This window comes from Gossypium raimondii, chromosome 12, assembly GCF_025698545.1.
Source record: "Gossypium raimondii isolate GPD5lz chromosome 12, ASM2569854v1, whole genome shotgun sequence".
Lineage (NCBI taxonomy): Eukaryota > Viridiplantae > Streptophyta > Magnoliopsida > Malvales > Malvaceae > Gossypium > Gossypium raimondii.
In genome coordinates, this window is record NC_068576.1 from 45,488,788 (window position 1) to 45,501,721 (window position 12,934).

The following is a 12,934-nucleotide window of genomic DNA, read 5'->3' on the forward strand; positions in this document are numbered from 1 at the left end:
GTGTCTGTAGAGTCGTTTGTTTCCTTGAGGGAGAAACTTTGCGTGTTTACTGCAAATCAGTTTCTAAACCAGAGAAAAGAAGAAGCAGGGCGAGAATTGTAAAGTCAGGTTTTTTTTTTTTTTTTTGCTTCATTAATTCAGAACTCTGTTTCTTTCAAGCTTCTTAGAAATTCTATGCTTTCTTTGCTGCACCTCCCATTCTCTGTTTCTTAATATCTTGCATTTCTTGGCTTAATCCCGTGTTACACTCACGATCATCACTGGTTTTACACACTCTCACTTGGACAACCACTTTTGTTAGGCTTGGATAACAAACCTCGAATCTCGTTGGTCTCAGCAAGTCATCTGCTACACTTTTTTTTAGAGAGAAATGCTTCAGCTATATTGGATTAAGATATGGTTCATGTCAGTGAGCTTTGATGTTTTTTTTTTTTTTCTAACTTAGGAAGATAATATAATTCCAGTTTCAACCTTGTTATGAATATCCAATAAGGTTTTGGAATTGAAAGATACTCTTTCTACATCCAACTATCTGGAAAGCAAAAGAAATTAATTTGGTTGAGATTCACATTGGTGCTACCTTATGAACATCTTCTCTTTTATTTAAAAAGGCTGTATACCAACAATGAATACATTTCTCTATCCAAACAAGCCACTCGATCTTAGACATGAATACAAAGTAAAAAACAGAGATTAAAAATTTGAAAGATTGGGGCTATAAGAATTTCATTTTTCTGGTGATTTGAAAATCCATCGCCATCCCTTGAAACTTTTTCTGCTTTGTTTGATCTCTCTTTCAGCCACTGTTATCTGACATGAACTTGCATTTTCAATGGAGCAACCATTTCTCATGCTGCCAAAAGCTGACAAAGCACCCTTAGTCTCTGCTTGAAAACCAAATTTTAAGTCAATGAAGCCTGAATCATCATCCCCACCATTAAAATACCTTTGCACCCGCCTGTTTGCACCACCATCAACTTCCATGAAACCCCCACCACCAGCTTTTCTCGTAGCTTTAAAACCTGCTGCACTATCAGAACCGCTTTTCCTCGGTTCTCCTAATTCACTAAGCCCACTTTTCCTTTCAGCATCGAAACCCAAACCGCCATTGAAACCAGAACTCCGAGCAGCTGAAATGGAGCTCCTAGCACCTGAAAATTTCGTCAAATCGCCTCTATCTTCCGATCCAAAAAACCCACCACCCCTGAAACTACAAAGAGACCTTGACCTTGATACGCCAGTGCAATCAACGACCAACAAATCGCTTTTCTCATCAACTCCACCTTCACTCTTAGCACAATCATTACAATCTTTGTCTCTTTTTTTCCCGAACAATCTTCCAATCCCCCAAAACCCATTCTTTTTCTTGATCTCAGCGCAGCCACTATTGCTTCTCTTGATTAAGAAGATCTCTTCTGATTTGTTTCCAGCACTAGTACTCCTTCTAGGCTTGGCATTCGGAACTTGCTCCTTGTTTTCATTCTCAATCAAGAACGAGACACGCCCAATGCCGGCTGCCTCACCGCCGCGACCAGCGCATGAACAAGACGAGAAACGCTGAACACCACAATCTGAGCAAACCAAATTGATCAAACGATCTCTGAGACAATAAGCACATACACCAGCTGAAGATAGTTGCGGATGTTCCTTACATAGAACATTCGATGAAGTTCTATTATAATCATGGAAAATATCAATGTTGTTGTACACTTCCACTGCTTTCCCTCTTTCATGGCTTATCTTCATCATCAAATTCTCAAAACTCGGAAGGACTGGCTTATAGGAAGAAGTGCTTATCAGACAAATTGAACAGAAAACTCATAAATCTAAAGAAGTATAAAGATCCAAATGCTTTGCTTTAATGGGCATATACAACTCATCAAGGAAGCAAAGCAAGCAATGCTTTTTTTTTATAAGGGTAGGATTGTTTAAAGAAATAGAAATTAATATCCATTGAAGACTTAATACAAATGGTTAATTATTTCATTTGCGGTCCCCTGGACAATTTAACAAATATTATTACAATAAATATAGATATCTGATAGCTTTGATTTTACCCTGTGGGATGCATGGGGTAGAGCTTCATTTAGGTCTTTAGAGTCCCACCTTGAAAGAAAAGTCATTTGAATCATTCATTATATGGTTCAAATCCATCAATCTATTACGTGTTTTTGTCAACTTTCTTTTCCCCTGGATTTTTCTCCATCGTCTTTCTTTTGTATTGACTTTTTTTCCATGTTAAATGCTAACTGACACCCACTCTCTACTCAATGTTTCTTCATTTTTCTTCTATTATTGGATTGATAGAAAGTTAACTTGCTCAACCTTCTTTGGCAACTCTGCCACGGTTCATGAAACCCACCTTATCTTATTTGCTATCTTTTTTTTTTTTTTTTTCCATTTTCTCGTATTTATGTTTAATGTTTGTGTCGGAGGTATATTTTGGTATACCAGTTTTCAACACATTTATTGATTTTGTCAACGTATAGTCTTTTGTTGTAAAAATTATACCATTCTCTTAAAACTGAATTTTCTTTTAACCCGAAAAATATTTATCAAAGGATATAAACTAATGGCTAGTTTAACATTACTTTTAATAATTACTTTAGAAAAGTGATTTTGATAGTACATAGTTAGATGCATCTTTTGGTAGTGCCTCTACGGCATTTTCTTGTATATTTGTTGTTAGCTTGAGATTATACTTTACATTATTTTAATATCTTTTGATAAGCCTTATAGGAGAGTTGTTAATTTTTGATAGGTTACTTGGGGTGAGTGGTTGTAACAAGTCGGAGTTATGTATTGGGACTGCAATTACTTCTTATGTAAGAGTAGTTTGGGCTTTGGCCTATAGATTTTTGGACCGATTGTGAAATAAACCATTCACTAAAGTTCTTGGAAAATCGGGTTTGGAAAACGTAACGAGAAATAAATTTAAGGAAAAAACTAGAGCTATAATTTTTTTTCAAAAACTAAAACTTGGTTATGATATCTAAAGTACGACTAAGTAGTTTTCTCCGCTATCCTTAAACTCATGTAAGCCGGTTTGCTTCAAATTAGAAAAATTTTCACAAAATTACCAGTAAGGTAATTTCACAATTTCTCTAAATTTTTTAGCCAAGTTTTAAATAAAAATATATATCTAGAAATTTTCTAAAATAATTTCTTCTGCAAATTTTCTCTCTGCAACTTTCTCTTGAATTTAAGTCTGTGAAAAATAATGACGAAAACTCTTTTATATAAAGAGAGTTTAGAGAGTTCAACTATGATTAAACTTAATAACTTTAATATTAAATTAATATAATACTTATCAAGATAAATATTATGTTAAATTTAATATTAAATCTTATTAAATTAATAGAATATTTATCTACAAGATAAATATTAAATTAATTTTGATATTAAGATAATCACTTTAATGTTAAATTAAAAAAATACTATTAGGATAAGTATTAAATTAAATTTTTTAAAATAATATTATTTTTGGAATAATTAGTCTGAAATAGAGGTGCTCATGGGCCGGGCTGGGTCGGGTTCGGGCCGGGCCCATAAAAATTTTGGCCCGGGTCGGCCCGAAATATGGGCCTAAGATTTTGCCCAGGCCCGGCCCGGCCCGGCCCATTTTCATTTTAAAAATTTTAAAAAATTAAAAAAAGTATTTTTAAAATATTTTAAAATTAAAAAATTAAAAAAAGTATTTTAAAAATATTTTAAAATTAAAAAAATTTAAAAAAAGTATTTTAAAAATATTTTAAAATTTTTAAAAAATTAAAAAAGTATGTAAAAAATATTTTAAAATTAAAAAAATAAATATATTTATTATATCGGGCCGGGCCCGGGCCAAAAAAGTGGTGCCCGAGGCCCGACCCGTTTTCTAAACGGGCCTCGTTTTTTTGCCCAAGCCCATATTTCGGGCCTATATTTTTACCCAAACCCTCCCATATTTCGGGCGGGCCGTCGGGACGGGCCGGGCCACCCGGCCCATGAGCACCTCTAGTCTGAAATTAAATAATTCGATAGAGTCCGGGTAGGAGTGTGATTCATCCACACCCTCATAGCACCCCAAGTTGATTCGGTTGTAGCCGATTCGATCCGGGTCAGTGACCGCCCGATCAGTCCGGTCTTGCCACCAATTGAATCGTCAGCCCGGTTTCACCTATCAGGCCTGATTCGACCCATTTTTGGGTCTCAATCTCGATTTTGGGTTCTCGGGTCCAATTATCGATCTTAGGTCCAATTTCAAGTTCAATTACCCATTGGGCCAATTATTAACTTGAAAATTAATTTCCAAATTAATTTTCCAAAAAATCATTTAGATTTTTCAAATTAATTTTTCAAGAAAATTCTTTAATCAAATTCCCTAGTTGAACAATTCTCACGACAGTCCAATTTAATTCCACATCGAATAAATCAATTAAAATAAATTATTTTAAAGTCGTAAATTTTCTTTTGATTCAAATGCAGTCCAATCAAGCTTTTATTGAGCTAGCGAAAGGACCAGTCGTACATATATAATTAGACTCAAGTTATTGCAATTATGTCCAGAAATATCGTTCCGATAATTCGCAATTCACTTAATTATAGAGTCAGTCCACAAGAAGTACCATGATTGAAAACTCCTTATTGTATACTCTTTACGAAAGCAGTTCATCAAATTGCTTTGTCCAATGACCTCGTCATGTGTGTGTTACCCTCATATGATATTCATGGTTCCTTTGAGTTAAATCCATTCATTTAATACAATCCTATTTTATCTCATTGTCACCATTGTGTCTTCTTAATGATTAATATGATCACTATCAACAAATAATGTGATAAATTACTTTTTCGAGAATAAGTAACCTGTGGCCACGTTCCATATTTATCAATTCACACAATGCCAATGAAAGGATATCGTTAACTTTTTAATTGAGCTATGAATTCCATTGTTGATAGTAAAGTCATGCCATACACAAGTCATGTACCCAACATACCGGCTATGGGTTTGATCCTCTTTACGTCATAAGCCTCCACGTATATCAAAGAACATGAGTTAATACGCATGGTCAGTGGCTAACTCAAGATTTAAGAAAATCACACCATGAACGTTACAAGTGAATTAATTCAAAAACAAATTCAAAATCAATTTAACTTGGGTTCAGTCTAATGTATCATTTTTCCAATGAGTACATCTATGTCTCTATCATCCATCTTTTATTTTTTTCTAATGTAATTATTATTTGAATGTGACTTGATATTTTCTTATCGAAAAATCATTAAGATATTTCTAACTTATGAATATTAATAACACCCAAGTGTTGGATGTTATTTATAGTGTTAAATTTTAATTTTAATTGGTGTATAATGATAACTAATTAAGTGATAATTAATTTAAAATCATCATTGTAATTTAATATAAATAAAAACTCTTGCTCAAAATGTCTAATATTGCATCGATGAGTAATTATGTATTACTTAATTTAATAACTTTTTAAAAAAATAGTATTAATATGATTTCATTTATTAATAATAATTAATATTAATTATTGTTAATGTCATGGTCTAGCTTAGCTCACACGACATGAGTTGTGTCGTGAGAACATAAATTGAAATTATTTTTTTGAGCCCACAAATCCTGGAAGATTTTGTTTCATTTAAATGCACATTTAAATGTTTTAACTCATGTCGCAACTCAAATATGAGTGCACTATGCAAATCAATTGATATTTATTACGATAAGAGTGTACTCGCATGCTTATTGTGATGTAAGCTTGAATATCTAGAAATGTAGTTAAATGACAAACAATTTACGAGGTTTGTGGAACCATAATAGAACAATCGAATTGTGATGGTTAACATGTTAATATCCATATTCAAATCAATTTTAAAGTTCAAATAAATAAAAACTCTATTATATAAAATATTTATTATCAATAAATGTTGTTAATAAGAAATAAAATGTACTTTCATCGTCTTGATTTGAATGAAACGGTGATTAAAGTTATTGTCGAAATATCTATTTAACATGGGCTCAAACCTTATTACTCCCATCCCTTACCCCTAATACGGTTTAAAAACTTGTGTAAAAATCATATTTGGATCTAAATCCAAAAAGACTTATGTTATAGCAGCACATCCAATTGCATGGGTCCCGACGAAGATTGAATGCCAAACTTGTTTGGCATTTTATTCCTAGAATTTTCTGATGGAAATGAACTGTTCTGATATGCTAGGGTATATGGATAATCTTGTTGATAGAGACGTATGAAACAATTTTATTCACAACCAAAACCTGAATTAGGATGATGTCAGACTAACCAATGATGTCCTGGTTTAATCTACAAGGCCGGCTTTGGATCATCACTAATTAATATATAATTACCAAAAATATAGCGTATTAAGTTTATATTATAATATTAAAAGTTTTTTCTGCGGGGTTAGTTGTGTATGAATTAAAGTATATATTTAATAATTTTAAAATTTACTAAATGAATTTTTATTTTTATTTAAATAAAGTACAATAAAAATATATATTTAATTTGTATACACATTTAATTAACAAATCGTAACGTACGTTTTTAACATTTACATAAACTTTTATAACATTTGAAAAAATAAAGTTGTTTTAAGCAACCGTTTTCAATATTTTATTTTAAATTTTTTAAAAATATTATGTAAATATTTTTCAATTTGCAAACATATTTATCTAAAAACTTATATAGGAAATGATTATATGTGCATAAACTGTAATATTGATTAAAAGTAACGTATACCTTTTTGAAGATAAAGATCAAATAATTTATGAATTAACGTCTATGGAATGTTAAATTGGTTATTTGTAAATCCATGTTATAAAATTAAAGCAAAATATAAAATTACTTTTATAATATTTTCATAAATTTATTGTAAAATAATTTTAATAAAATTCTTATGTTTTACTTTACTAACCTATGTGTAAATTAAAGAAAAGAAAAGAAATAGTGTAACAAAATGTCATAAATTTCAGTTCATTTGAATTTTTTTATTTATTGATAGAAAACTCACATAAATTACAATAAGTAAATAAAAGGTATTATAACGAACTAAAAAATTAAAAAATGTAGCAAAATTTTTGTAAAGAAGTGCCACAGCTTAAAGAAAAAAAATTAAATACTAAAAACATGTTGAAGGACTTAGTTATGAAATATTGAATATATTATATAATTTTTAAACATGTTGGAGGACTTATTATAAAACAAAAATAAAAAGTAGCTACAATTGTAAGTTGAATTATTAAATATAAGCAAATTGAAAGGATTTATTACCATAAAAATTATATAAAAAGTAAGGAGGGTTTATGTTGTAATTTCCCTCCACAAATGCTTTTTATTATTATTACAAAATGTCAAAATTTTATAGTGTGAACACATTAAAACTTAAAAACCTTAATTTTAATTTTAAACCCTTTTATTCTTAACTGCTTGTATTGCTAAAAAATTATTACCAGTCTTTGACAACTTGTGGATTGGTTTTATTCACAAATTTGCTCTTGAAGATGCTTATTTTCTCAATTTAGTATCTAAACTTTTTTTTGTCTCATTTTGTTACCTAAACTACTGCCCATTATACTTTTTGATCCAAAATTTTACTGGTGTTAAAAAAGCTCAACTAATCAAAATGTGCCATGTGTCCACTATTGACCAATGACGTGGTAGTTGATTGGAAAAAAAATATTAAAAACAATAAAAAATTTAAAAATTATAACATTGTAACAACTTATTAAAAAATGCAAAAATTATAAAAAATGTAAATATTAACAAATTATTAAATAATTGTAAATAATTATTAAAACTTATTGTGATATGAGAATTGGTTAAGGTTGAGTAAATCTAAAAGCTATGGGATGATTTTGATTTTGCTTTCTGGGCAGTTAAAGGGCCCATCGGATGTTTTGGGTTTGTCCATTCAAATATATAATTTTCAATAGCAAGGATCGTCCATTGGGTTAATCAGATTTGTTTTACAATTTGATTTATTTTCCGTTTTGAATAAATTTTTTCCGGTCAATAGCCACATCATTTGTCAATGGGCACGTAATCATTCAATGGTGGACACATGGCGTGTTTTGATTGGTTGAATTTTTCATTATTAAAGTATAATGCAGTAATAGTTTAGGTATCAAAATGAGAAAAAAAAGTTTAGGGTTAAAATTTTATTTTGGGTTTGAATTTGGTAATTTTTTGAGGTTTAGATTAGGCCTAAACTTGGCAATTGTTTCTACATTAGGGTTTGAACTAGGCAACTATTTTCACATTAGGGTTTGAACTTTTTTTGTTAATCTATGAACTTGGCAATTGTTCCTCTATTGGGGCTTGAATTTGACAATTGTTCTCACATTAGGGCTTCAACTCTAGGGCTTTGAAGGATTAATTTAGACAAAAAAAAGTCAACCCCAATGTGGGAACAATTACTAAATTCAAGGTATAACTTAGACAAAAAAAAGTTCAGCCTCCAATGTGTGAAAAGTGGTCAAGTTTAAGCCCCAAAATTTTAGATACTAAATTGAGAAAACAAGTACAATTGAGTGGCCAAATCGTGAATAAAGCCTTGTGGATTCCACTCTACTTACTAGTTGATTTGGACACCACAAAATAATTAGATGAAAGGTAATTATACTCTTTTGTAATTATAAGAAATTTTATTTCCCTAAACATGTTCGACTTATAAAATGTAATTACCCTGTACTTTTTTATGTCATGTTTGGTAATATAAACTTAATTATATAATTATGTAATTTTAAAATTTAAAAATATTAATCATTATAAAACTATTGTTAATATTTGAGAAAAAATTTCTAAACAAATAAGAAAACTTAAAATCAAATAATTTTATATAATACATTAGTGAAAAAATATTCGACAATACAATTACTAATAAAATTAATAAGAAAAATGAACATTGTTTTATCTAATTACTCATATTTATTAAGTTATTGTCTCTAACATTAAACATTTACTTTTTGTCATCATTGATTAATCCTTAACCAAATATAAAAATTAAAATAAATACTATGTAATTTTTTGGTAATGTAAAGAAAAAACAACACTCAAACTACCCATGGCATAGCCACTCCACTACAATCATCATGCATTACATTTAAAAAACCCAAAATTTCCATTGAAAGTCATAGCTGCCATCCCATCTGCAGTTTTATTCTCCTCTCTAAACGCATGGAACAGAGTAAAATGATATATATAATTATAATTTAAATAAAATATATTCTAAAATTAAAAAGGAAATTATTTGGTATAGTGAAATTTTAGACTCCACAAATAAGATTAAGAATTGACAAATATCAAAAATAAATATTTTAAAAAAGAGATTCATGTCAATTTTTAAGGTTGTGAACTAAAAAATACACTTGTCAATGCACCAAATACTCACCCCAATTAAAATACTATTATTATTGTATAAATAACTTTTAAAACTTTAATAATGTCCATAAATGTTTGGAAAGTCGGGCAATTTAATTTAAATGTAATTGTTTGTAATTACTTGTACAATTACTTCAATTTTCATCCTACTTTTAAAATTTTAGAGTATAATTGAGGTGCTCTACTTACATGCAATTAAACTGCATCCACTAATTACGGTGGTTGCCCAAATATATCACAAATGTATAATTGCAAACAGTTGCACTCAAATCTAATTACTAATATAAATTATGGGTTTTTAAATGCGTGGTAGAAGTTTTATTTTTATTAATTTCAACGTCATAAAGTTCTAACATTAACTATGACCCTTTTTTTTTCAAATTAAATTCGTCGATAATTATATTTTAAATTTATAATAATATTATTTGTATGATCTTAAAATGTTGAAATAAGTTTATTTCATATAATTCTTATTTTTATCCATAATTTTCTTAGAAAAAAAAAACAAGTACATTTGCATTTACATTTTTTCCATCGTTGTAATAATAACGATACCAACTAACTCAACAAATTATAAGAGGAAAAATGTAACAGCCTGACTTTCACTGGTAACGGAACAGTAGTTTCGGGACTACAAATTTCTGTTGTGTCGACTCGTAATTATTATTAGAATATTTATAGAGTCATTATAATCGTATTAAAATTTGGTTAAGAAATATTAATGTTTAGTTAGTTAATTAAAGATAAAAGGGCTAAATTAGAAAAAAGTGCAAAACTTACAAATTAAAGCAAATAGATGATGAAATGGTTTATTAATATTGAAGGAAGAACTTAAGTAATAAATATACCTAAATTAATGTAGTGGGACCGCATGTTAAGGTAACATAATAAAATAAAGTAATTAGATGGTAAAATTGTAAATTACATGAAATTAAAACAAAACAAATTGAAATTTTAAAGCTTCCTATGCATTCTTCTTCAATTTTCGGCCAAAACCACCATAGGCGGGAGCTTTAAGTCGGTTTCTTCATTTTTGTTTGATGTGAGTTAAATTCTTACTCGTTTCTTGTAACTCTTATGTTTTTAAAATCGTTGCAACTAAGTCTAGTTAACTCGTACCTCCATTTTAGATTCTGTTAAAAAATTTAGAAGTTTTCATTGATAAATATTAGATGTTTTTGATGAATAACATTGATTTGGAGTTTTTATTGTGTTGTGTGATAATTTTGTAAAGTGATTTTTGTTAAATATTAATTTTAGGATTAAATTATGAAAATGTTAAAATATTAGGGTTTGATAGTGAATTTTAAGTTTGTTAGGGACTGTATGAGGGCCTAGAATGTTTGGAAAGGTTATTTATTTGAGAAAATTAGTTAAATTGATAGATTAACTAATTAAGGGATTAAATTGCAAAAATGTAAAAGTTTAGGTAATTGTATAAATTCAAAAAATAAAAGGGTATTCATTGTAAAATAGTTTGGAAATAAAATATATGCTAATAAATGAGTAATTTTATATTCTAGATCAAGATCTTGTAGATACTAGTGAAAAAGGGAAAATAACAGAATAGTCCCTGAACTTCTACAATTACTACAATTTAGTCCAAGTAAGTTCGTACGGTTAAAATTTAACATTTGTATAAATTGATTATTAGAATTATGTATATAATATATTTTTGGAAATGACTTATTGTTTGAATTATAATATTGAATTAGATATTCGATTTGAATTGAACGCGAGATTTGAGTACATTTGTGATTTGGTGTTTGACGGGGGTTTGGAGTGGAGATGGTATTGGAGGGAGATATCGACATTTTTCCCAAGTAAATCAGGGTTCAACATTTGTTGCGAACTCTTGTGTTTTACTTTCTGTTTGGCGTAATTGGGTGGATTAACTCTTACGAGCTTCTATTCAGCTCTTATGAGCTTCTGTTCAGCTCTTATGAGCTTCTGTTCAGCTTTTGAGCTTCTGTTGGTGTATTCGGGAGCACTAGCTTTTATGAGCTTCTGTTGATGATGTACTCTTATCCGTAAGTCGTTCTTCGAATGGAAAAATCTCGGTAAGGTGATTTATTTAATGGATTTGAAAGACATGTTATTTATTTTTGTATTGATTTGAATACAAATATATTTATCGATTGAAGTTGTGAATGACAGAGAGTTGTCGAACTTACTAGGCTTCATTAAACTTATTTGTGCTGTTTAATGTCATTGTAGATTTTTGGAAAGTTGGACGATCAGATTGGCATTCAAGTCACACTATCCAGTTTATCTCAGTAGTTTTTGAAATGTTCAATATGGTTTAATGGCATGTATAGGCTTTTGTGTCGTTTTGGTCAAAGTTTGACTTATGTAAATATTATGAATGATATTTTGTTTATATAACTAACTTACATATTGGTATGAGAATGGGGTATATTTGTGATGTTAGTATGAGTGATATATATATGTAATTGAATTGTGGTGAATTTTGGTAACTTTGTTAGGTAATTTGATTAGGTATTGTTTGGAAGAGTTGATGAAATGAAATGATGTTTGTTTTGTTGTGAAAATGTTACATACCATTGAGGGTACATTGGTTTAACACTATTTAGGTTGGTTTGACGTGTTTAAGGCTCGATTATTGTCATTTTGAATTGATATTTTTGATTGGTATTTGAGTTCTTAATATCTAAGAAATTATGAAATGGTAAACTTGGATTTTAAGGTTCATTTTGGGGCCACACGGCCTGAGACATGGGCGTGTGCCTTAGCCGTGTACAGCATACAGTTGTGCGACATAGCCGTGTGTCCCTTGTAGGTTTAAAGCAGACAAGCCAGGCTGTTACACGACCTGGCACACAGGCGCGTGGCTTGGCCGTATGCCCGAAGTTAGTGAGTTATATAGGTATGGATACAGGCTAGGACACGGCCGTGTGTCCCTATTTTGAATGTCCACATGGCCTGGCCACATGACCGTGTGACTCCTGCAACTCAAAATTTTCAACTTTTTTCTAAAAACTTTCTAATGTTTCTGATTTAGTCTCGAACTGTTTCTATAGTATTTTTAGGGCAGCGAGGACTCAATTAAGGGATATTATGAATGAATTTGTATGAAATTTAATTATGTTTGTATTAATATATGATTTGAATGATTTAATATTCTGATTATCCGATAGTGTTCCGTAACCTTCGTAACCTTGTTCTGGCGATGGTTACTGTATAAGCCCATTTGCCCGGGCCCAAGAAACAAAACAAAACAGACCTTAAACAAACCCAAATTAAACCTAAACACCGGCCCAAAACCCGGGGCCCAAATACCTAACAAACCCAAACCCGAAGCCCAGTGTCTTAGCCCAGCAAGCTAACGGCCAAACTTGGGTTTTAGATAGTCTGAAACCCTAGCGCCGTATATGCTGACTCTTGGCCTTCTACCAGTCGCCACCACCGCCGCTGGACGTCCCATCTGCGTCCATCACCGCCACGCCCACTTGCGCCGTCACCTGCAAACATATGACAAACAGAAACAGACCAAAGCAAGGAAGGGGGGATTTCTTTTTTCT

The 12,934-nt window shown here is 30.5% G+C and overlaps 1 protein-coding gene across 1 annotated transcript; it reads right to left on the reverse strand.

Annotated features, from left to right (window-relative positions):
- Positions 1-726: 726 nt before the first annotated feature.
- On the reverse strand, positions 727-1,746 carry LOC105762216 (uncharacterized). The gene has a single exon (XM_012580110.1). The coding sequence runs from the start codon at positions 1,744-1,746 to the stop codon at positions 727-729; it is 1,020 nt and encodes a 339-aa protein (XP_012435564.1).
- Between the last annotated feature and the right edge of the window lie 11,188 nt (positions 1,747-12,934).

Excerpts from the sequence above, each read along its gene's own strand:
- LOC105762216 (XM_012580110.1), bottom strand. The coding sequence starts at position 1,746 with ATGAAGATAAGCCATGAAAGAGGGAAAGCAGTGGAAGTGTACAACAAC.